Genomic DNA, 27,533 nt, shown 5'->3' with positions numbered 1-27,533 from the left:
TACCCTAATATCGTCGAAATAGAAAATAAAGATTACCAATGGATGTGTCAAAGGGCAATATTGGCGGCGAGAAATAGTAGCGTTGACGAAATTAACGACCTAATTTTAACCAAACTTCCAGGCGATATAACTACCTACACATCTATTGATAATGTAATGGATCAAGAAGATGCTGTCCATTACCCACAAGAGTTTCTCAATTCTTTAAACCCGAGCGGCCTTTCACCACATTCCCTGAAGTTAAAAATAGGTGCTGCGATAATTTTACTCAGAAATCTTAAACCACCAAATTTATGTAACGGGACCCGCCTTCAAGTAAAATTCCTTCGCAATAACGTGATCGTTGCAACAGTTTTGACTGGTCCGGCAGTTGGTCAAACAGTGCTTATACCTCGCATCCCAATGATTCCAAATGATTTACCTTTTAATTTTAAAAGAATTCAATTTCCCATTAAGTTATCTTTTGCCGTAACCATTAATAAATCACAGGGCCAAACATTTAAACACGTAGGAATCGATTTACGTCAAGACTGCTTTTCACACGGCCAACTATATGTCGCGTTGTCAAGATCGGGTTGCGGGCAAAATCAGTATGTTCTTCTACCACAAGAAAATAAAACTAAAAATATAATCTACGTTAAAGTACTGTAAAACATATTATTAAATCTTATTGACGATTATAATAACAAAAACCAACGTGAGCAATCAAACGATAATCATGATAGTGTTTCCGACAACTACGCGAACGAAGTCGCGGGCACAGCTAGTAAATATATATGTATGTATGTATTTAAATTTATCATAACTTAATATCATAACTTTCAACTGATGCTATTTCGTAATAATTAATGAAATCATTTAAACAGGTATTCACATATGTCCTTCAAGTGTGACTGTTCTTGAAATGTAAAGTCAGGTAAACATTTCTTGGAAGGACTAAATACCATCGAGTTCATCGTGGAATATAATTATATTGACTTGTTTTCTGTACTTTCAAGGTAAGTCGTACCGTAATATCTCAGTACCCAGTACGCTTAGTAAACAAAAGCAACATCGTTTCGAACTTCCTAAAATCCCGCCCGGTATAAAATAAATATCGTTGTAATCCTTTCCATTTAAAAATTTCAAAAAGTTTCTACCTACTCTTTATTAAGTAGTATTTAATTTATTTATATGTGTGTCAAATAAACTCTATGTTAAAATTATTCAATAATATGTACTTGATATCGTGTATGTTTGTGAATTTGGCTAAACAATACTATATAACTACTAATGTATTTGGGTACATCTTAAATCCTCGCATATTCACACACACGCACTTGATAGCTTAGCTAAATTTAGTTTACTATCTAAAAAAATATATAAAGGTGATTAATAGGTATATAAAAAACTTCATAATAATAAACTTCACGGCAGTTCAGTTGTAAAAGTTTAATATGACCATATAAAATTATTGTTCACTCTCGAGGTAAACTATAACCTTTAAGTTATAAAAGAATTATCAAAATCGGCTTACAAACGAAATATATTGAAGAACATATACATTAAAAAAAAGCTTAATAAATGGTTTAATTCTTGAATGTAATCGAAACCGAGATCAGTAACAGATGTACTCGTTGAATTACTAATTTACTAGTAATTAAGTTTCGTTCCTACATCTGCGTTTATTTAAAACACAAACATTAATGCTTATAGAAAATATGTTATTGGTATAATGTTTGTACTAGTATATTATTAATATAAACCAATTATACGATAACAATTAAATATATACCACACACATGCACGTGTATCCGCCACCACCATGGGATAAAAAATTCTAAAATGCTCAACTAGGGTTTAACGTACGCCGTGTTCAACCCCTATTCTAAAGGGTACAATAAACAAAATCGACATGCAGTTACACACACGTACATATTATGTATGTATATTTATAGAAATGAACGCAACCCTTCCGATTCTCCTGTAAATCGACCCTCGTGTCAAGCCTTTGTGAGTCCTAATCACTTAATAGCGTTGTTGTGTCGGAGATGATTTGCAGACAAAGAGCTTCGGCTGCCTCTGCAATTACTAAGGTTCATTTGCAAGTTGTACAACTAAATTGGTTTCAAGTGAGAGAAGGGTTTTGTCTTTCGAAGAAAGTAGTTTAAAAATTGTAATTCTTTATTTTGAATTATACATACATTTAGATTTAGAGTGTATTTGTAAATCAATTTGAATGGAAACATAAATCTTAAGATAACGAAACTTTGAGAACCATAAGATATGCAGTGATTATATTTTACAATCAACTATTGATTGAAATGTACTTGTAGATTATTGTACGTTAGCAGATAATTACAGAGATGACGCTGTCATTATATCAACTAACTTAATTGAAGATCATTTAACACTGACAGTCTGGAATGTATAGCATTTTTTAATTTTAGTCTTTAGTTTTAGAAACAAAGAAATAACGACTATTATTTCAAATGATTTATCCATAATCAAATTTTATGCACGTTGGTCATCGACAGACTCGAATTGAGACGTGTTCGCTCTTCGACCGTGAATCATCGAAACGAAATGACAGGCCGCACAAAATACCTGTCATAAGTTATGTATTGATGCTTATGTCAACAGAGTTGATGTATGATATCCCAGGGATCCTTGCTACATCGACCAATACGAACAGCTAAATATGAAGCCTATAATATTTCGTCAGAATGCCATAAGTGCATAGTGTACATTTTATAAACTACAGAGGTATATTTAAAAAGTCTTAGAGTGATGAAAAGTTGAGCTGTATATTTATATATAAAAAATAAAAACTGTTATTAACTTATGAGATACAATGCATTCAACATTAGCTCTCTATGATTCAGGTTCGTAATCAATTCTAATTCCGCCGTTCATGATTTTTGTTTCTTCAAAGTGTGACTCACTTTTCGAACTAAACAATGCTTTAAGCGGTGTCATTCCATAAATAACAATTTCCACATACTCAAAAAGTTATGACATAATAAATTATTTTTACTTATCGATAGCGTGAATTAAAACTGGCTTTGAAATAAATGCCAAACTTGCAAATTATCATCGGTCGTGACTCGACTTTAAGCAATCGTTTGAAACGCAACGCTCATCAAATGCCTTAGTGGATTGAGCTAGCGGCTAGTGCTGTTTAGCAATGGTGCCAATGGCGCTGATAATGGGGTACTATTGCAAAATTACCAATCCAACAAACGTGCACAAACAATTTATTTGGTAACTAAGACCATGCTTAAGTTTCACTATAACAATTATTAAAGTCGGACACGCTTATATTTATTTTCTAAATACTTATCTGACTTTGTATTTAATTATTTTAATAATTCGAGTAATGGTACCATTTAGTTTTATTACAAGTTTAGTGCAAGCAGTTCTCAAATCAGCAACACCTTTATTCGTGCCTTAAATACAAATCAAAGAAAGACGTGACCGGCATCAGAGTGCAACGGATTTGAATAAATAAATCACGTCTGTTTCATCCCGACTCATTTGTTAGCACTCGAGAGAAAGGCGTTCGATTCCTCGCCTCCGACGCAATCATAAACCGAATCTAGCTTTTACTGCCTCAATGGCTACAACGTGTATATTGCCGACTGGTCAGAAATGCAACGAGCGATACGCAGCTGCAACTTGAAGGGCGAATTTCATATAACCTTAATATCTTTAATCAACTTCCTTTCAACTACGAAGAGGAACGTTTCATTTTTACCTCCCAGAGAAAGCGTATTGTATTAAGGTGAGGTATTTCGTTTCCGGTTCAAGCTCGTGCTTGTTCCTATCTTGGAAGCCATCGGTTGACGGCGATACTATCTGCACGGTATTCACACCATCTCGCTGATCCGCAAGATGCTCTTCGTGACCGGATAAGTCTATTCCATTTATCTCTTGTTGATAGATTTATGGATGTAAGCCCCTCATTAATTTGAACCAATTAGAGGCTGTTATTAACGTTTTAGCGAGATTGATAATTTATTACAGCGAAATTTATGTGAGGCTGTACTATGTTAACTGTTTTAAAGGCACTAATATTATCTCGCTGTCTATCATTACCACACAGCTGCTGTATTAAGATAGATATCAAACACCTGAATATTTATATTTAAGTAACGAGATTTCTGAGAGCGAAACGAATAACATTATTTACTAAATCTAATTTGCATATCCAAATTTTTTGTAATCCTCATATGAATCAACGCGTAAAGAGATAGTATTTGCTTCAACAGAGTTATAGTATCATGTCACATATTATCTACATCAAAACTCGTGATGTTACGTTTTGTAATCGAAAAGGTCATCTAGATCAGGCAGCAAAGTCGTTAACGCTACCGTTAACCTGCTCGATCACACTGCCACATGCAACAGTTGTCCCTTATAGCGTTTTGTATTTCTTTAAGTAGCATAAGCTACGGAATTTGAATGACAACCCCACTCATAAACTACAAGCTCGAATAAAAAAAACTTGCAGGTCATCTTTGTTTAAAATTATATATTCCCTTAACTACTAAATTTAACAATTAAAGCTCAAAGCTATTAAAACACAATTTCTTGCGGCGTCATTCACGTCTAGAATATTCTGCTGAACTTTAACACCCCATTGGTTCGCAACCTTCTTAAAAGGTCACGTTGCTAATATAAGTACCAAAAAATCTGTCTATTGATATTGAGATATAAGTTTTTTGTATTTATGATAATAGATTGTAACCATTCTCCGCGGAGGAACCTTGTACCTCTGTCATTGGATATGGAATTTAAATGGCAACTAATTATAAAAGTATATTTATTTGCAAATGATTTCAGTGCAACTAAATCACTATCTATTATAAAATAAAGTCCTCCCGCCGTGTATGGACGCGATAAACTCAAAAACTACCAAACGGAATTTTATATAGTATTCACTAATGGATGGAGTGAGTCATGAGGAAGGTTAAAGTGTATACTTCATCAAGATTTCGTGTAAATTGGCTGAAATATGATAATAAATGGTAAAGTTGTCGGCAAAAATTATGCCGACGAATAGAGACACATTCCATTGTTAGGTATTATAATTGTTAGTTTCCTTAATAAGGTTGATTAAAATTTATCTTATATAAATAAAAAGTAAGAAATGAATACTATACCAAAGTCTTCTAACAACGACAAGCACCAAGATCACTTTCATATTTTATTATTTACTAAGCCGACTTCAATATAGATGTAAATATTATTATGATCTATTTCTAACAGCAAATGTCATTTGTCTGTCAGTTGGGTATTAATATTTTGCCTCCAAAAGCAATCACAAGTTTGGCACGCGAAAGCAGAGTACGTGCCTACAGTACTTTGAGTAAGATGATAGGTATTAATGGTGGATCTTACATTAAGATAAGTGTTTAATTGAATTTATTTAAGTAATTAATAATTCTATATTTAAAATAGAACTTTGACATGATTTTATATGCAAGTTTTCAATCGGTCGATTAAAATAAATAATTCATCCAACATCTATACTGATATTATAAACGCGGTGGTAACTCTGTCTGTTACGCTTTCACGACGAAACCACTGAACCGATTTTGATGAAATTTGGTATAAGGCAAAGGTATAAGGCTTGAAGCAATAACTTAAATATTATACTAACGGTATAAAATATTATACCCCCTTAAAAACGAGCGAAGACGCCGGCGACAATTAGTAACTTAAACAAAGAATTTATTGTAAACTTTATATAAGATAAGAAGGATTTATACGCATAATGATATCGTGTTTAAAGTAATTCGTAATGAATCTAAAAACCAGTGACGCGCTAATAGTATAAACACATAATATGTTAAGACTGCGTAAACTAATCGTAACATGATAATATACGTTATTTCTGTCTTTTATATATTATGTAGTCGTGTAACGTGCACACTAAATATTGTTATAAATTAACAAGGATTTTAATTCGATAATATTCGTCCTCTTGGATGTAAGCGTCTCAAATGAATGTTTCAACTCGAATCTTGATAATCTTGCAAGCTATCCCATTGCACTTTAATAAAACAAACAAAGCAGTTTTTTTTTTTTAAGTTAAATAATATTTTATACAGGTATGTTATTGTGAAACACTGGCGACAGGAGGTCGTGGCATCTGTCGCAAGTATGCAGTTTAATATTCGCAGTGTGATCGACCTAGGGTGACCAGAATTTTTAGGCTTTTAACTCGACAACATCTCAACATCACTACTAATATTAAAAACGCGGACATGTGTTAAACAATCCCTCCGTAAGCATCAACTAAGTAGCACATATATTCTGAACAAACCCCGATGAAAGTAAAACGTATCAATCTAGATTGAGATTACCTATTATTTCGCTTCCTATAGGAAAATCATCTTAAATTTAGCTATTAATCATCATGTTTAGAAAGATGAATTATAAAAAATTATAATTCTAACAGATGTACAGACAAATAATACCCTGGATAAGGAACATTATATATTAAAAAGCTGATAGTGATTGTGGTTATTTCATTTCAAAAGTGCATTCCTTGAAGTTTTAAATAATTGGACACCCCAGATCCACATAACTGTTGCGCCTGCGCCGAAGCGACACGGCTGCTTATCCAACCATCGTTTTCACTGGGGAAATTGTGCGTGCGACATGTAAATAAATAAACATGCATTTGTCACTTTATATAACTCGCAAGATATAAACAAAAAAATACTTTTATAACAAGCTACCTGACCAATTGCAATTTATTAATAATGATATGGAATGTGGTAGCATTCTACCAGAATAAAAATTTTAGACTTGGATTATTAGTTCCGGAGATTACGCTTTACATACAAACGATCCTCTTACCTCTTGAAAATATTAGCATAGATGATATTACTAATGTCGTTGGAGATAGTTTGTTATATTGCAGTCATGGGCCATCTAACCACGCATGGGCCGGATGAGCGATGGGAACTGAATTATTAAACTGTAGTTATACTCCAGAATTTCATCTGTGATGCTTATATTATTAACGCAACGAAGTTCAAACATAGGTTTAACCTACTTGTTTTAAAGTACTGTAAATCTCTTAAAGCGTTAAGATAGTTTTAAAAACTTTGGTGTAGTGTTTCATAAATGTAATGTTTCAAAAAAGTGATTAGTTAAATTTAATAAATGGATTGATCGAATCTTGTCTCTAAGAAATTTATATAATACATAAAGATAATAATATAAAACCAAAAACAAATTAAAAATAACATAAATAATCAAAATAGAAAATTAAAAAGTATATAATAATACTACGTATTTTAAATCTCATCACGAAAATAGTCACGTGCGTTCCAATAATTTTATTTTCTCGTTAAGTATAACACTGTAAATATACGTCGCGAATATAAATTTAAAATATTCACCTCGGTCATGATATGCACCCCACGTACTCTCCGGGGTGGTCAGGCGACCCTCGCTAATGCTACGGCTTTCGTGATAAATACCTGTGACGTGCATACAGACGACTACAAACTGACTGGAATTAGATGTTTCTTGTAGACTTTAAGTAAAAATATTGTGCAATAGAATTATTAAAATAATATTTTATATAAAACGCAAACGAGCGCGTTTATATTTCGTAAACGTTATTTGTTGACGTGATATTTCGTATGAATTTAAGTAAAAGCTGTCCAGGTCAAATTAAAACTGTAGGTACGGGGTCATCAGTTATCCTAAACTTTCGATTGTAATGATACTTGGAATCGAAAATATACATACACATAGGCATGATACACCACACGCACGGAGAACACGTCTGTGGAGAGCTGTTTTCTTAAAAAAAAAACCATTTGCAGGTCATGATCTATTCGAAGACGAATCGTGTTTTATTCAAATCCTTCCACCCGTTTTCGTGATTATCTACAAATCCAAATAAACTTTAGTCTGTAGGATTGTGCTAGTAATCCATACTTAAATTATGTATGCGAAACATTGAACCAAATTTGGTATGAAGCAAGCTTGAACCCCATAGACTACTTTTTTATACTTAACGCCTGACGACCACCCCATAGTACCTTATATTTTGATTTTATTAAAATATAAGGTATATATATCTATTTTATTAATTTGTTACAATGAGTAGTAGTTGCGTAGATAAGTAATGTATGTTAAGCACATAAAATTAAAATATTATTAAATCACATTTTATTTTAATTGATAAGGTACCACTATTGAGTGCTGGAGTAACTAATAGTTCCGGTATCGTTAGATTGAACTATATAGGTTTGTTAAACCTAAGTCACTTTTAACCGACGAAAGAAAAAGAAGCAGGTTCTCAATACGATGCGTATATTATTTTTTTGCAATCTTGTTTTATATGGAGACGTATCACAATATCTAAAAGTTAAATAATTATTTTAATTTTTGAAACTAAAATCTAATCAGGAATCAGTCAGCTTAGAATAAGGCTATATAACTTTCAATAATATCTATACAATAAAAGAGAGTTTTCTGTTTTTTAAATACATTTATTTACATATTTAGCAAGACAATGACAGACGTAAACAAATCATTCCAATCTCGTTGGGCACAAAATGCGATATTTCAACCCCTTTTCGTTTTAATCTCATTAAAATGCACAAGGTTTTCACTATCTGCGATCACTTTGATCTTTCCTGTTTCTTATCTCGAGAGACCGTCGTAATGACGACATTAGTTTTAATTTAATTCCTCGGAACGAATTGTTTATTCGGGTATTATCTTTCTCATTACGGATACATTTCTTTATCGAAATATCGATTTTGAATACAAAACTCTTTCATTTTCAAACAGTGGTAACTATCACCGGTTTAATATATACGTTTATTTCGGTGTGTGTGATACGGTTCCTCGAAAATAGCTGATTTTATGCACCAGTATTTCAAGGAATGATTTATATGTGCAGTATGTGGTAATCGATGCAACCGTTTCTGACCAGATCTTAATAGCTAAACCAGATACAATATTCGGTTCAATTATAACAGTTTATAAAATTCTATTTATTTAATGTTCTAATATCGACGAGCTCTCAAAGTTTTCAGGCCCTCAAAAATTGATTCTAGTTTTTTGAATAAATTGATTTGTTTTTTGGTGACGTGTAAACATTTACTCATAATGTTAACTATAAACTAATTTCAACCGAAGCGTATTTGCATAATGAATATTTGTTTAAACCATTTCGATTCAGTTCTTATACTAAAAACTACATTGAAAGAAAAGATGCATATTTTTTATATTCTTTAAATATATACTGACATTATTATTTTATTTTATACATAAGGAAATATCGTGAGTAATAACAAATCCCGCAATTTGCATTCGAATGGCTTGTATGGCACTCAAATTACGCGCAATCTATGTTGTCCGGACTGAAGGCTCTTCAAGACGTTCGTACAATAAACAGTAGAAAAATAAACGATAATCGACTATTTACTAAATTGTCACACGTAATACATATATTTTCATCTCTAGCATAAGTTACTGTTCACACATTTGTTGTGAAGTGAAAAAACTATAGAGCTATTTAAAGTCTGCGCAGTAAAACGTAACTAATTCTGATCTACCAACTTGAATATACCATATTCTAATATAACTTAGATTATATATAAAATATCCTCTAGGTAGATTGTATAACTTTTATTTATATACCCAAGTTATTCCTGTCAGCCGATATGCGGTGAACACAATACCGGTAGTGAAATTGATATAAAAACCAATCTCGTTGCAAGAAGGAAATGAGAGAATATTCCCTCGCAATTACCCTCGCACATACCGACGTAGATATAGAGTCTAAAGGAAAATTGCTTCTGCAGGCTATCATCACAAAGGAGCGAGTAACGTGGGGCAAGACACGCGACCCCACGACGCGACTAATTCCACGAAAACAGTTTTTACTACGACATAATAAAGTGTAATTTGCTGAATCAAATGAAAATTCTTAAATAATACCGTTTGCGCGCATGCGTTTATTTTGGAGGGAAAAGTGTAAGCCGTATCACCATAGCGACGAACAATCGGTACAATGCGTTCTAATTTTCGTGCAAGTGCAGTGCTTTACAATTATCGGCGTGTTGTGTAAATTACTCGCGCTTATCGACAAATAAATTGTTGGTTACACGCATTTACCGTCAGTAAACACGGTTCGTAGCAAAATATACGATAAATAAAGGCTTTGTTTGAAGTGTTTATTGGACTGAATCTGATCTTGTGAGGCCTGTTTGTGTGCATTTGCCTTCATTGTCGAGTCTGTTACCTGTATGGGAGTTACAAAGTGCATTGTTGTAATGGCGGCCAACTAAGATTAGTTTTGAACGACCTTGTGTCACGTAACTCACTAACTCACCTTTGTTTGCAGGATTGTTAATTTCAAACATTAAAGTCTGTTTTCAGTATAACAGCATACCAGTAACGTATCTTCATTATTATTGTTTTGTATACATTTATACTATTGTTGTTGTTACGTGAAAAGTTTATTTCTTATTCGAATTTCCTTTATTAAAATTTCAATATAAAAAAGAAGCGATGTCACATTCCTTTTAATATCTACTTTTCAAAATATGCATATAGTATTTTTTTCCTTATAATGTTACTAACATAGAAGAAATCGAAATTCAGAAAAATGTATTTTTTTCTAATCCTTGACCTCACCGAACCGAGATAAGGCGGACATGTCCCGGACGCATTTAATTAACACATAATTGATTCCACGTCTATTCTGGCCGACCCCGATAAACCGGCCCAGCCTGGCCCAAAGAAACCGGCTAAATTGAGGTAGGCGTACCTGCTTGTCTATTGTATCCGACAATTAGACCTTTTAATTTGTTTGCGTAATTTATACCTCCGCTGAGTTCAGTTAACCCAAACAAATTAAAATATTTTAATTAATTTTATTTGTTGAATGGAAAATGTTTAATGCGACTACATAAAATCTTGGAACTCTATCAACTGAGTTCGCAGAATTGCAAGTAAAATGTTTTAAAATTTTAATGATGTTGTTGTAGAGGTAGCGGTCAACGGAACAAGCACCTTGACAATGTTTATGTGACTTTCTTTTATCAAAAATAAATTAATTAATTGGCTAAATAGGTGAAGCAAATGTTGCTTGTCAAATCAAATTTCATATATTAACAAATAAAGATTGTATTTCTTTAATCTCAATAGATGGCGCTTCTCATTGTATCGAATTTGCATACGAGACAATGAATTTGATTTTGGAATTGTTTTCGACTTCAAGTTATGTCACATTGTAATCATAACAATTAAGTAGGCAATAATATTTTAATCAATTACATCATTTTGAATAATTCGAATAGCATCTCATAGTTATGGTCAACTTGGTAAAGATAAGTGCCGTAAAACACGTTTGTAAATGTTCTTAAAATATTCGTATTTTCCTAGAGAATTTTCTGGAACACGAGTAACCTTATGAGTTTCATAATGACGGTTAAATAACTGAAAATGAAAAGATTTCTCAAACGGTCAGTGATCGTAGACGTCGCGTCGCCGCAAAGCGCCCTCTACGCAAACAAGAAAATGCTATGCGACTACCGAGTTCCGCAATGTACAGAGAGATGGCGCTGAATACAACAACATTTTTTGTTAATAAATAATTCAGCGTTACGTTTATGTCCCTACATATTGGTTAATTATTTAAATGTAAACAGCATTAATGCGAATTAAAATGTAAAATTATTCAAGTTACATAATATCATTAATTTTAGACTATATCATTAAATTTCATTTCTCTAGATCGTAATGCATATTCAGTCAACGTTTCGTGACTAAATAAATAAAAAAAAATTTTTTTTTGTCGTGACTCGCTGCTGTACACATATTACATATTACATATTACATATCCTATATGTATAATTATATTGTGAGACAGTGTGATATATCGTTGTTTTATTGCTCCAAGTTCTTGTCAATAGCGACCCTTGCTTTTGTTAGAGATCCTTAACACTTTTTTTTTAAACAATATTTACACATTTTGTAATAATTTTAACAATGTCAACTTCATTCAACGTCACAATCAAAGTCGAATAAAATATAAATCAATTATAAGACTAATTCGTATTTTTCGCTTAAAATAGACTTAATTATTCTGAAACTGTAATGAATTAATTTTTTTCGATAGAATCTACATTAAAAATACTACTCGGAGGATACTTTGAATATGTTTATGCCATTTTGTACCTATGTACAGAACCCTTGTAGTATTTATAACATCACACTTGAAGTAATTTAGTTTTTGTATATATTTTTTTATTAGTATATAATTTGGACGCAAGCTCACATGTTATGATTGATGTGCCGAGTTTGGGGATGTGATATTAATATTATTATAGAGCAATAGTTATGGTAATGAACTACAATCATGTTCTTTGTTGTTGCGAGATTTCATTTTGAATAAAGGTGACGCTAGAACTTAAGCTGACGGTGATTAATTTTATTTATAATAAATAACAAAACATGTACCTAGCTTATTTTAAAAAACAAGCTCTATAAAATACTTAAAATCCTTATCAAGATTGGGAATATTCCGAAATTAACTTTTTTTTTTAATTTAAAAAAACAACTTACAAGTCATGTTAAGCAATAAATATCAAATTTCAACCATGTTTTTCTTTTGTTCTTAGATTGGCGCGCACCGATGACGGACGAATCGGAGGCGGGTCGGCGGGCGCGCGCTCCGCCGGCGCCGCCGCCGCGCCCGAGCGTGCGCCCCGAGCCGCGCCCGCGCAACTTACCTCCCGCGCCGCGGCTTATCCGTCCCTCCGAACATCTAGCGATGGTAGAGCAGGCACGGGAACGGCGACCGCCTCCACTCGTACCCTCGGTTACGGTGGTTCAAGGGCCCTCGATGTTTCATGGCCCCAAAATGGTGCATAGTCAAACTATGATGCAAGGTCCGTCAATGGTGCAAGGTCCTTCAATGGTGCAAGGGCCATCAAAGGTGCAAGGGCCATCAAAGGTTCAAGGGCCGTCAAAGGTGCAAGGGCCGTCAAAGGTGCAAGGTGGTCCAATATTGCAAGGGCCACCGGTGGTGCAAACAATGCAGCCAAATATGCAAGGGCATGTAGGGTCAGGACCGAGACCGCCACCCCCGCCTCCGGTGCCGCGGCCATATGCACCGCCACCCACGCGCATGCCGACGCCGATGTCCCACCCTTTGACTAGGTTGCCGCAGCAAAGGAGAGATATTCAGGTAAAGCAAAATTAAATATCTAATACCGAATAATAAAAATCAAATATCTAAATGTTATCATGATAGACGAAGGGTTTTGTTCGAATTCACATTTTCGAAACGACTTGTTGATCTTATGAATGAAGACAAAAACTTGTTATTCTGGAGATCTGTATTATCCGGGGATTAACGGTGAGACGAGCGCGATAAGAGACTCAACCCGACCGGATGGTGAAACTTTTTACTGCAAACCGCATTGTTCAGGCGGCTTCAAGATTTAACAGCACGCGCAACTCAGGAGCCGGTTCGATTAGTAACGGAATACCAATGAAAGAATCAAAGACTCGGACAAGAATAATGATTTAAAACGTTCGAAAGTTAATTTATATTCAGATAAACGTTGTAAATTAGTCTTAGCGGCATTATATTCGCGAACACATTTGAAAGTGACGACTTCATTAAGACTTTTTCAATTTATTCGGAAATTGTTCGGTGTTATATAAATCCTGATTTTATCGTATTTTTGACGCATTCCGATAAAATTGATTAACTATTGAATTTGTAAAATTCTAATCTAACATTTTATTGTGTTTGAAATCCTATATGAAATTAATAATAACGATAAAACAATAATTTAGAAATAATTTACGTTATGAATCCAAGACGATTAAAGCCATTTATTATTTTTAATTAAAAATACTTTCTGATTCGTTTTTAAATTAATAAAACCAATTTATTATTCATCATATATTCACAAATAATAAAAAAAATGCATATTATAAACTTAAAGGCGCAATCAATAATAATTAATTGTATGTGAAATCTAGATTAAGGAAGATTTTTTTATCCAGATTTGTTATATTCAATAATATATTAAAGGTTTGACATTGCGATATTTCTAAGAAAATATATTTCGATGGCGGATCGTAGATTCCAGATTAGCTTCTGTGTGAAAACATCAGTCACGTACGTCAATAACCTATCCATCGAGTTTGACGACGAAAATAAAGTATTTCTTGCACTTTTGTTTTATATATAAGTACCTACGCATATACAAGCGAAAGGGTACAAAACGTGCGACAGCTTTTGAAGTTTAATATAGGTATAATGGTTTGGTAGGTTTTTATGTTAGGCAATACAAACAAAAAAACGCCTGCTCATTTCTTCATTTATTTATTGATTTTTAGTATTTATTTATTAAGCGCTTTCTTTAAATAATAAAAGTAATTACAACATTTCTATTTAAGTTTTTTTTTGTGCAAAGTACTAGGATCACATGGCAGTAAAAGAATACTTGAATGAAAGAACAGTTGACAAATGTCATATTGAACCTGTTGTTGCTTAGTTAATAGAACACTTGAACGAAACTCAACCGAAACTGAGTTAACATTTGCATTAATCCCGGGGTTAATATTAATTAATCAGCATACGTCAAAATAAATTTATAGTTAATTAAATATAATCTTGTTTTGAACATGCAATATAGAGGCAAAACAATCTGTGCCCTATTGGTACAAAAAAAGCATAATAAAAAATAAAAAATCTTCCATTTCAAACAAAGAGATAAAATGTTCAAGAAATAGTCTCAGCAATAGGTGGTTAGATGATCCCGTTCTCTTACCGTTTTTCATAATAGAAGATCAGTCTATATTGAACGAGAATGCCCCATCTGTCATCGCTCTAAAACCAAACACGTTTTGGCCGTATTTGCTTAAACAACTACGTGGGTGACACTTTCCTTGCCAAAGCCCGAGTATGCTAATGATTATATTTATCAGACCGATGATACGGCATTATTCATACAATCATACATCAGTAGGGAAGCGATAGCGATCTGAGTCAGCCATAAACAATGGAATTGTGAATATATTGTTTGTGGCGCCACGGAAAAGATATGTTGGGATCTCGTGTTACGTAGTCAATAGTCTTTTGCGAAACCGCAATACTTCCAGGATTAAATTAGTGGTTTTGATATAATTTAACGATTTGTCAAGTAAGCTTTGTCTTGATGTGACGTACAGTAAAGGATCAAGGAAAAGTTTAAGAATTCTGGTCGAAAACTAAAGGGAATATCGACACACAACGCAGTTGCCACTTATATATTGTAAAGTTAGAAAATATTTCTTACTGTTAATCAAATTTGAGTCAATTTTAGTTATTAAAATCAATTCCAGAAACTCTTGATTGTATACATGCAATGAAAGTACCATTTATTTTAATTATCGTACCAATTTTTCAATTCCTAATGACCCCGTTTCAAGCTCACTAAAGTTACGCTGCGACCAGACAGGGCGGAGTAAGTCCTTGGCCTAATAAATTAATCATTTGGCGTTACCGGCTTAACCTTACAGGACATTAAGTGACATACATTTAGGTAATCATATAATAACAATTAAAAGTATTATATGGTTACTGTATGATTAATTAAAAATAAATAAAAACATAACAAATGATCATTATGCAAATATGAAACGTAATCTGATATTAATTAATCGAAAAATTTAGATATTTATATAATTGATTTAGAGGATATTTAGTTAGACAATGATTGATTGTCTTCTCTTTTCTCTGTTATGTGATTTGAAATTCGAAAAAATAACAGCATTGCTTAATCGCTTTCTAAACAACATTTGTAGGTAAAGCCGTAAAAATTTTAAATAACGTGCGAAATTTATAGGCTGGATAAACCAAAACCGGTCGCTTAACAAGAAAAGGGCAGATCAGTTGGATTTCTTCGAATACGATCCGCTAGATAAGTCGGTCAAATGTCGTGTTGTTGGTAGCTCGACAGCTATCTTAGATCTGACAGCTTACATCTCGAAGCGAAACGGCTGCGCTTACGCCGATTGATAGCTGCAATTGTTTAAACAGAAAAACTGCCCGAGAAATTCTCGACCGCCTTGAAAACGTATTAATTTTGACTTTAAAATGCCACTGCACATTTAAAATTGTCTGAACGAAAAGTGGAATACGTGCGTGAAATCATGATGACAGTTTAAAATGACTCGTGAAAATATCGTCTACATTATTATGGACGGCGAAAAGAAAAAAAAATTATTAAGTTGCGCTAATGAATATCCCACGCGTTAAAATAAAGAGTGATCAATTTAATTTTCCACGTCATAGAATATCGTAATGTTCAATTTAGTACACAGCACGTCTCCCATAAAGATCCCTAATGATCTGCTCCACTTCTATTCTTTATTGAGCATCGGATTGGCTCGCTAACAGCTCGGAGTGCGACGCGCAAACCGCTTTTATATGAAAGAGATCGTTTGTCTTGCTTTTATTGCTATACAATTGTTCGTCGGATGCTAAATGGCGTTCCGATACAAGAAGCTGTAACGGTAGTTGAGGCATGTGGAGTTTTGTTGGTGCTCGTATTGTTATCTTTTAGAGCGATGGAGAAATTTATAAATGCTCCTTGTCTTAGATATGCTTAGCATTTGTGATGTATATTATGTGTGCTTAAATATTATTCTAAAACATTAACAGATAAGGCTTTTATAAGACAACGATGAATGAATGATAGAATAAATGCATAGATGCTGATTGTCGTGGAGTTTGTATTCGTTGATTTCCATACAAGATATACACATATACACATTTCGCTGTATAATGTTGACTATGTATTTCCATTCATTCAAATTTTCAAGATTAATAGTGTTTGTATTCGGGTATTCTGGTTTCAATCTTCACTACGAACTGTTAGTAGCTTTACGTTACATTTAATTCTGTATCGTTATGCTTCAAATGTACATATATTGTAATATTGTAGAGATAAATTTATTTGTTTGTATGTAAGAGATAATCTTAGGAAATAAGGATCTCTTTAATAAAAAATAGGGGATCTAAATTATATTTATTTATATCATATATTTTTTATTAATAAATATAAACCGTGCAAAGGCTGGTCGCTAGTTTCCTAAACCTGGTGTATGAAGAAATTATAGTATACGGGAAAAAAATAAAGAAAAATATAAGTCTGTAATATCTAAAGCAGTTGCTTAAATGTATGCGTTAATCGGATCAAATTATTCAAAGATAATTTGATCTGCCTTTCGATACCGAAACAAGCTGAAATTAAAAAATGTTCCGTTATTTTTGCCATTAGACAAGACTCGACTTTATTAATAGATCTAGTCACTTGTATTACAATTTTTTTTTAAAAAACGTAAAATATTTGAATTAGTTCCGTCACGTAGTTAGAGTAACGGTAGCGGAACTAGATTGGCTTTTAATCTAATTTGTGTCGCCCATCTGTCTTTTTTATTGTATTAAAACATTATATCATCAAATTAACTTTATTTATTAAATTAAAATAACAATTATTTACCCTTTACGACTGTTTCTAATGAAGTAACAAATAAGAAAAACTTAACAGAAATAAAGAAATTATAATTCACGTCGTAATTATATGGTGTTCTGATCGGTTTCGGCAACGGTGACCAATGTCAAGGAAGGCCAGCAAACAACGCAGAACATATTTTATTATACAAGTGTGTCCGTATATACATATCTATACATCTATTCTTTCACTCTCATAATCCGATTGGAAGGTAAATCCGACACGACACGTTCAGGCGCAGGACCAACGGCTTTAGGTGCTTTCCGAGGCAGAAGTGTACAGTGTACACACTTCCAACTCAGAGACTTCGACTTGTTATTGGTAAGTTTTCAATTGAAAAATCCTAAAAGTTTTCGACTCGACCTGGCGTTTGAACCCAGGACCTCACGATCTACGGCCTTACATCTAGTCACTAACCAACAAGAGAGTCAGGCGTATTTAATCTACTGCTCCCCTCTTATATATGTATATAATTAAGTTTTATTTTTCTTTTTGTTAACAATCGTATAATTTTAAATGAGTAGCTTGAGTATAATTTTAAATGTCCTCTATCCAAAGGTTGTCTGGAAGAGATCGCTCTCTTAGCGTTAAGTCCGCCTTTTGTACCAGTTTTATTACCAACAGAAGGTTTACTTGTTTCTTTCAACGATTCAATATGTATTAAAATCGTTTTGGTATTTATAGTTTTATTAGATGTATTTATTACATCGAACGTAATATGTACTATTAAAATAACAGCCTCTAAATGTTTTTGAGAAAATAAATTATTTAACCAGAATATCCCACGCTGAGCTAAAACTCTTTCTTATTGTGTATCAAAGACTTGGAGCTTTTTCCACCAAGCTGCTCCAATAGGATTAATTGATGCATATATGACAGATTTACATCTCAATACGTGCAAATTTCCTCACGATGTTTAAATTAATAACACAAATTCAGTGATGCCTCATTAAACTTCACGTGTTTTCGCCCCTACGTAATTAGTATTATCCCACTATTACTAAGACTATTTAGTTGGTGGATACACTTACCTAAGGGAGTACTTAGTATTTTAAGGTATAGTGAGCCAGTCTTGCTACAGGCATACGGGACATAACATCCTATTTCCCAAGGTTGACTGCGCATTGGCGAAGTAAGGAATGATTAATATTTCTCACGACGCCAATATCTATGTGCGGTGGTGACTTGTTACCATCAGGTGTCCCCTATGCCCGTTCGTATATTTAATAAAAAAAATACATTTTTCCAATCTTGTATATTCATTAGTTATATAAATCATTTCGAGTTTTAAATAAAAGTTATTGTTTAGAAACGAAATTGTTAATTAACACGTCTGAATTTTATTTAAAGTCCTATTTTAAGCAAAAGTCATTAATAACAGTAGCAAGTAGTTTATAACCTTTATTACTATTATATTAATATGAAACGCTCGTCTTTTATTTAAATGTCACGAAAATTGAGATTGATTAGTACTGTATTCATTCTCGTGGCTATGTTTAATTCAATAACTGTACTACGCTTGATTTAAACTATCATTAATTTTTATAGACGTTCCATAGATTGTCGTTTTAAAATTTACACCGTAAGTTTAAAACATACTTAGATAAATAACGTATGTTATATATTCAAGTTTATATTCAATAATTTATAAGCGTGGATTATAAATTTAAATGTAATGTATATTGGTATGTAATCAATCAATGTAATTTAATTAATGAAGACAAGTAACTACTGATTTTCTTGCCATTTCTTCTCGGTAGATATAAATATTCATTTATATCACATTTAATTATTTATAAAATATGACAAAACTTCTTTAATGATGTGCTGTTAATGGATCAATATCCTGACATAAATTCCAAAGAGTTTAATCTGAAAGTAGGAAAGCATAAGAATAGTTCACTGCTGTTGATGGAATGTGGATACATTACTTTTTTTATTATTATAATATTGATATTCGCTACGTTGTATGTTAATTGTAAAATTAAATGTGTTTACAATTCTTTGTGGTTCTTTTTTCAATTTGTAATACTTATAATTCATTTGTTTTTTTTTTATCTATGTATATAAGAGCAGATGTAAAAATATTTTGATTTTTATTGGTTGTTACAGAGACAGTATTAATCAATGTTTCTATCGTGTCTAATTTAAATAAAATATCGATTCTAATTACAAACAATCAGCAAATATATTACATTGTCAGCATTCTAAATTGACGTAATATGAATTCAATGGACTCTAATGGTTGGTATTAATAAGCCTAACCGATCAGACCGCCCGTGGACGCGTGGGTGACAATCGATATAAAAATAAACGAATGATAGAATCGATTCGACATAATAATAAGAATCGCTTATTCTCGGCTTTCTCTTTTATTGGGTTTGACATCACTGACGTCACTAAACTTACATTTCGTCTTGACAAATCACAGTAGAAATGAAATACGGCGTCTGAGTGACATGTATTCGATATTTTAAGATAAATCATTTTGATTGAGCTTTTGCGCTGGTCTAAAAACTATTTGCCTAGTCAGTTTTTTATTCGTTTAGTTTGACTTAATCTCATTTAATGTTTTTTTATCATCACGTGCGCGGCGGCCGTAGGAAATGTTGCGAGGAAATCTGCATGTGTAATTCAACGTCGTTTAAAGTAACATTTATCCTAAGTGCTAAGGACTTCGCAGTGAATCGATCACTCATTTTTATAACAAAGCCATAAGTATGAGAGGCGAAGGTACAGTTAATAATCAGTTTGTGTAGGTACCTATTTATGTATAATTTGACTTTATTGTCACGTACATACCTACATTCGTTTCATGAAGCTTTACTTAGCACAATAACATGAATACAGTCATACTATAACTGTATGGTCGCATGTATATTCTGGAAAATTCCATGCAACATGATCTCAAGTAAAAAGATCCATGTATTATTGGCTGCCGTCGATTTTGTAAGTAAAAGTACGTAAAAAGTCGAGTGTAAACGATATCGGATTACAAGAGTTTTTAACTCGACGTTTTTAGAGCCGCTTCTAGTCAAGTGGGCGTTGTTGCTTTATTGTTCAGTGTTTTATGCTTCGTGTAAGATAAGTTCAAGTCAATATTTATATACATTACAATATTAAAGTTTATAGTCCACGTTGAATTGCTTTTAGAACATACTTAATGTTATAAATGTTGTCAGTAAAACTGTAAGCGCGTAGGATTCAGCACACGTGTGAGAGGTGAAATTGTTTTCGTCAGTATCGTGTCAATTTGTAACGTTACACAAAAACGTAAACGCTTTATATTACACTTATTTGTTAAGCTGTTTTTCAAGTATAGCATTATAATGGATTATATTTGGTATTTACTTTCATGGTACTTAAATATTATACATTTAAGGAGGAGATTAAATTCAACGCATTCTGCAATAAACGTTTAATTTACTCATGCTGGATTCTGTAACAGAGTCATTGCCATGTTATTCTTACTGGCTAGCTGTAATAAAGGCTACGGATCTCAAATACCTGAAATCTAACTCCGAGTCGAACCAATGAAAAGTAACTGATCTTTCTTTCGAGAAATTCTCAGAAACAGGCCGTAATGTAGACAGAGGAGTGTTTACAGTTCTGTGCTTCGGAAATCCTATTGGATAATGAGAGTGAGTTTAGTGCACCTATATTTGCGCACAAACTTGAACAGCGACATTTTCAGTCAGCTGGTTATTCTTCGAGGATAACCGTCGTCGTAATAGAAATCGAGGAATACAACCACGTAATATATATCAGCATAGACAGTTTTCACGCTCCATTCAGCACGTGACCCGTCAAGCAATCATATGTTCAGTAAAGCCGTTTTATTAAAGGAAGTCTGAATAGAAATGAATATCTCTAGATCTGACCTGTAGTTCACCTCTGACGGGTGCATGATAATCTTTTTTCAATCTCTGGTAACTTTTTAATCATAACTTAAATTGCGAATACTATTGTAGCTTGTCAGTTATGAGCCCTAGCCCCTGATGCTCTGAACGCTTTCATACAAGTAATGCTAACACGATATCACTTAGCTTTTATGGAATAAGGACGTATGTAAACATAGTGTATTCAACAAGGGATAAAATCTAATGATTTTTAATACGTTTAATATTTACTAGCTGTCGCCCGCCTTTTTTTCGCGTCTTCACTCGCGTTGAAGGGCTTGGTCATGCATAAAGTCAATAAAAGCCTATGTCCTTCGTTGGGTTTCAAGAGTTCTTCCTATGAAAATCATCAAGTTCGGTTGACTGAACCGAATGTGAAATGATTGTTTAACCTTAAAAAAGTCACAGACATAGTTACTTACGCTTTTGTAATATTAGTATAGATATTATATTATTGCTGTTTCCATGGCAACTGAAATATATAAATAAACATAAATAAGACAAATCCATATTTAGCAGTTTTAAATTAGGTAATTATATTTACATACGACTTGGCGAATTGTACAATGTTTATCGTAATTGTTGTCGTATACATTGTAAAACATTTCATTGGTACCGTGTATGTATTAAGGTTAGGAGAGCGTTTTCTGATAGCAGACAGTTACCGCCCACGTTGTACGCGCCCCGACACTCTGATTGACATTTGACGTATAGTCGTATTTCCACAGTCGCTTCACGATACGGTATTTACATTAACACTTTATAATACATATATTTGTAACACATTATGTACTTAATTCATTTTAAAAATTAGATTTTTTTTTATCTTTCTTTGTAAATTTTCCCAAAAAGTATAGGCTTATGAAAAATACTTTATTCAAATTTGTTATATATACTTAAATAATACACTAAATGTTATAATAAAGTGTAAGGCTAATAAAAAAAAAAATTGTGTTCAATCCTAATGAAATAAAAGTAAAACTCAAGTTGGTTTCATTTACCGCCAAACACGAAATTAATTATAAAAACAAGTTAACCACATGAAAAGTAATCGGTGCTTGTCAAGTTTGGAGTCCGGTTCATATGTTTCAGTCGAATGATATCCTCGGTTATAAAAATTAAAATGTCAAAAAATTGGAACATGTGTACCATTTGCATCTGTTTAAATAATATTTTGTTATTCGGCTGCCTACAGACCTATCGATCAGCTTTATAAATCTTACTGATGATTCATAGGACATACTTACCTACCTTTTTTGTCTAGTAAAGTGAATAGAAGGAAGACAAATCCTTTATCATTAAACATGTAACTTATACTGTATTTTCTATGTTTTAATCAAGTCTGTGAATTGTTGACGTGTGTCGTTAGACCTCGGTGAAGGGACATGGTAATGAGTTTGTTCCGTATGGGCCGAATGGACCGATTATGCAAATATTGTCTCTGCGTTCGACTGACACTGCCATATAAAGATACAATGAAATGGGCCATTTTTAAATACACCACCATACAATTCAGATGGAAATTTTGTGCATGCATTTGCATAATTTGACTTCACGGTAGCTTTGTTATTAAAAGTCTGTCTGGAAAATGCTATTATGCTGTCGTTTTGAAAAGAACTATACTGACATTAATTGACGTTCGTTTAATACCACGTGAAATCATAAATAATGCGCTTTTAAAATTATTACCTTAATAAACGAAAACACTTTCTCTTTAAGATTAAATTTAAAAATAAAATAATCTATAAAAATACTCTTATTTTTCTCAGCGAAGGATCGCACATTAATCAACAGCCGTAATAAATTTTTCAATCAGTCATCGGATTAGAAAAATGAAAGTTGTATCAAATGATATTATAAATACCATGAATACATTATAATATAAAGATTAAAAAATATATCGTTCAATCTTAAAATATATATAAAAACTATCTGTATACAAACTTTTTATAAGTATTATTTTTAATTATAAAATATCTTATTACCAAAACATACTTTGTATTCAATTGTTGAATCTATTACTAACTCGGATAAGGTTTACCTATAGTACATTTAAGCTTATCATCAATAACAATAATAATTCGTGCTTTAGTCATCACTCAATGTCACGTATTGTATACATTAAAGTATTTACAGTAAACCGTCGCTATTCTAACAGTGTCGGATTATCAAAGGACCGAAGTTTTACTAGTTGCCAGCAACCCCTTATAATTCGGAGAAATTTGCCAACCGGCAAATAAAATGGTTGAAAGTCGCAAGAAAATTAAAACAAAAGGAGTCGCAACTCGTAACATGTTGCAACGTGTTCAATTGTTCATCTATTAACCTCTGCTTTGCACATGTCAGGGGTCGCCGGATTAGACAGGAACCGGATTACGAAGGGTTTAGTGTATTTGATACGTTACCTTTCATTTCGTATACATTTTATTGGTATTAATTATTTTATTTTTTAAACTAAATAGATAAGCTTGTATACCTCATCTAAGCTAGTGCTAAGATCAGGTTTTAAGGAGACAAATAGAGCGTATTCCACCACGATTACTTTAGTGCGGGATGGCGGATACCCATATTTCACACTTACCACTTACCTACCACTCACCCATATATTCTACTGCAAAGCAGCAGGACTTAGTATTTTTGTGCTCCGGTTGAAATATTGAAACCCGCAGTCTTCGGTTAAGATTAACGTCTTGTAACCACGGATCAACACCATTTTTCTTTTAAAATGAAATAAATATGTCGTCAGAAAAATAAGAAGAGCTGAAACGCTAAAATGGTGTTTTTGAGACTCTTTTCCCATAAATATATTTTGGCGACTTAGCCTTACACAAATACTTAATGAGCTTTAAGTCCATATATATCCAAAGTTAAAGTATGGTGTAATTACTGGGTCATTTTTTATGTGTTAAATCATAAACGTATCCTTTTGTGGTGTGTAATTTTACACCCTTTTACGCGAAACAAATCGTAAATAAGCATATAAAATATTTTAAAGAAACCGACCATTGTTTATTTTGCTGACTCTACTTCGGAGCAATATTAAAACATTACAACAGTAAATATGCACTTTTTTAAAAGTAATTCTTATAATTCACTAGTTTCTGCCTGCGGCTTCAAAGAATGAGGGCAAGGGAGGGGTCTTAAAAATAAACCTATGTGACACATTTCATTCGGGTTCGTTCAGCTGTTCTGGCGTAATTGAACAACAATCATTCATTCATCATTCGTCTATCCAAACTTTCGCATTTATAATATTAGTAATAAGTAAAAATAAATCTGATATAAGGCGATGTATGAGTGTGGGTAGTGTACATTGCTTATTTTCTAAAAGTCAATTATGAAAACATATACTTAAATATACTTTATAACTGCCGACGTATATTTAATAATCATCGAATTTATTAAATACTGTCTCGTATCACTACAGTGTACTTTTCTTAATTGTATACGCAACCGATGATCAGTCTCTACAATAAAATTAAAGGGTCTTTAATTGATGTCTATTTTCATTAAAGTTTGTTCCCGAAATATGATTACCGAAAAGAGTTGTACTTGTTAGTGTCTTGATTTCTATGTTATCCGTGAATCGTATTCCTCGGTAAATAACGGTACTGGGACTAGATCAGGTACTTGGTGGTAGGGTTCTGTGCAAGCCCGTCTGGTTAGGTACCACCCAGTCATCAGATATTCTACAGCAGGCACAAGGGACGTAACATCTTAGTTCCCATTGGTTAGGTTGGTGGCGCATTGGTGATGTAAGGGATGGTTAATATTTCTTACAACGCCATTGTCTATGGGCGATGGTGACCACTCACCATCAAGTGGCCCATTTGCTCGTCCGCCTATCATAAAAAAAAGTTAAAATATAGCGATTAAGCTAACATTCAATGAATACTTAGTAGAACAGTATAATGATGGAGCCAAAGCATGACATACATGACAAACATGACACGGTGTTAACTGATAAATAATTTTTTAGTCGGCGATCACATTGGGCCTTTATGAAATCAAAATATACATATGTTAATTAACTGCTTTGAATATCTAAAAACATAATATAAAATTTTAGCTGTCGTATGTGTACAAATCCTCAAAATAAAATGTTTAGACAGCAAGTCGTCGTCGCAGATCAAATGTACGCGGGCGATGTCGTGGGCGGAAGGCAGTGCAAATTATAAACATGTCGTGTCGTTGATGTATGTTCTAATGGCTAAACAAGACCAAACATGTGCGCTTATGTGATAATACAATATTTACACATTGTTTAATCCTGTTCACACACTCTTAGTAATTATTTATTTTCGATTTAAAGTAAATAATTGATTCGTAAGAAAATGTATGTGTATAAGATTGAATATTTTGAATATTGTAATGTTTAATATTGGTAGGATATGTAGATTTAAAAACCAACTAATAATCTCTACCACCATTAGCATTTAGCCAATAGAGGGTATGTGGCTATGTGCATATATCTTAGGTGTTGGCATCAATAAATAGTAATGATTATACATTTCTGTGTCAATGTCTTTGGGCTGAGGTCACCGCTTACCAACAAATAACCCCTTTGCCAGCTTTCCTTCCTATTAAAAGTTAAAAATAGCTAACTAGTTACAGCGCATGTAATCGGATAATACTAGTACTCCATTAGTTACTATTATTATTACCAGTTCTGACAGCGAAGTTTCTTCAATTTTCGTTATTACTAAATTAAACATAGATCCATTATGAATAATAATATTTATGGCTGAAGAATAGATAGAGCGGTGTACTTCATCATATTTTCTAAAGTCCAACACTTTGATCGCTCTATTAGATAAATGTTTAAGTGAAATTGTAATTGAAAACGGATGAATTAGAAATTTGCATAGAAACGTGTGAATAGGTGGATTTTCCTCGCGAAATAAATCAGTCGAGGTGATTGCATGTATCATTAAGTGAAAAGTGGGCATAGAAAACCTCAAAGACATTTTAGATTAAGACGGCAAAGCTTTCTGCGGTTGAAAACAAATTAGTTTCGACGTAAATGGCCTTTAGATGATAGCTCTCCGAGATATTTCAATTATTTTAGCTTAATCAAATTAGTGTCATAAAGCGGGATGTGTTGTTTATGATAATTATTATTAATTATAATTAATTTGTTTATAATTTTAGTGGGAATTCACATGTAGTAGATAGACCTGATGTTAAGTGGTCATTATAACACATAGATACTGGCACTCTATGAAATATAAACCATATCTTACACTAAGATTATAAATTATATCCTTTTGCCTGCGTTCACTTTCCACGTACCATCAGGTGGCCTACTTGCTCGTCTCACTCAAATAAATAAGTCCGTAGTCTGAATAACCGTACAAGAGTTTCTATTTAAATAAGAATAACCATTACGTTTCAAACTATTACCAATTAAATAAAACATTCCAAGCAAAGTAAGGACTTAAAATCAAAGAACAATAAAGACAAATAATTGTCTCATCTAATCGGACCCTGGAAACGTTCCCTGTAATTGGTATTACAAGAGCATTCGATATCGAGCGTTCGACTACGATGAAATCTAGCTGTGGTGGTGCAACAAGTGTCGTAACATAATCACATGTTATTCTCATTAAATGTTGAATGTTTACTGAGCTTTCCTATTTTTAAGGCATTTCTAGTCTTTATATTTTATTTCATTGCTTAATACAACATAGTGTAAAAGTGTTAAATCTCATGGTGTTACTCGTCATTTGGCATGGGTTAGGACCTCCACGGTATACCGTTGAGCTACAGATATTGCAAAAAATGGGATGATAAATGCACATATATGTAGGATACTTTTATCTGAAGAATCATAACTATAAGAAGGAACTAGGTAGTCAGAAATGGATTATTATTATGCTTACCGAACGTACGTATTTAAAATCTAATTAATGGAAAGAAGAGAGACAAATAATGATTACTCGGTCTAATTAATTAAGTTTTTTTCTAAGTAAATTGTCCATAAATGAAAATCCTATTTGATACATATAGCTACGAAGACGTTGAGTGTAGTCTTACCGTGACCACAGACATGATACAACATAAACTCCGTGACGCCTACATAGTAAAACGA

The 27,533-nt window shown here is 32.9% G+C and overlaps 1 protein-coding gene across 16 annotated transcripts in view; it reads left to right on the top strand.

Moving 5' to 3' along the window:
- The window catches only part of LOC113404816 (rho GTPase-activating protein 23), a 319,300-nt gene that overhangs the window by 59,777 nt on the left and 231,990 nt on the right, over positions 1-27,533 (top strand). For 15 of the 16 annotated variants that reach the window (XM_064215552.1, XM_064215550.1, XM_064215549.1 and 12 more), the window contains one exon: positions 12,648-13,216. In XM_064215552.1, the coding sequence (XP_064071622.1) occupies positions 12,662-13,216 (555 nt within the window). In that variant the 5' untranslated portion in view covers positions 12,648-12,661. The remainder of the gene's footprint in view (positions 1-12,647; positions 13,217-27,533) is intronic. The other variant, XM_064215551.1, reaches the window with a different exon arrangement.

This window comes from Vanessa tameamea, chromosome 8 (genome assembly GCF_037043105.1).
Source record: "Vanessa tameamea isolate UH-Manoa-2023 chromosome 8, ilVanTame1 primary haplotype, whole genome shotgun sequence".
NCBI classification, from domain to species: Eukaryota; Metazoa; Arthropoda; class Insecta; order Lepidoptera; family Nymphalidae; genus Vanessa; species Vanessa tameamea.
This window is presented reverse-complemented; position numbering and strand designations above follow the sequence as displayed.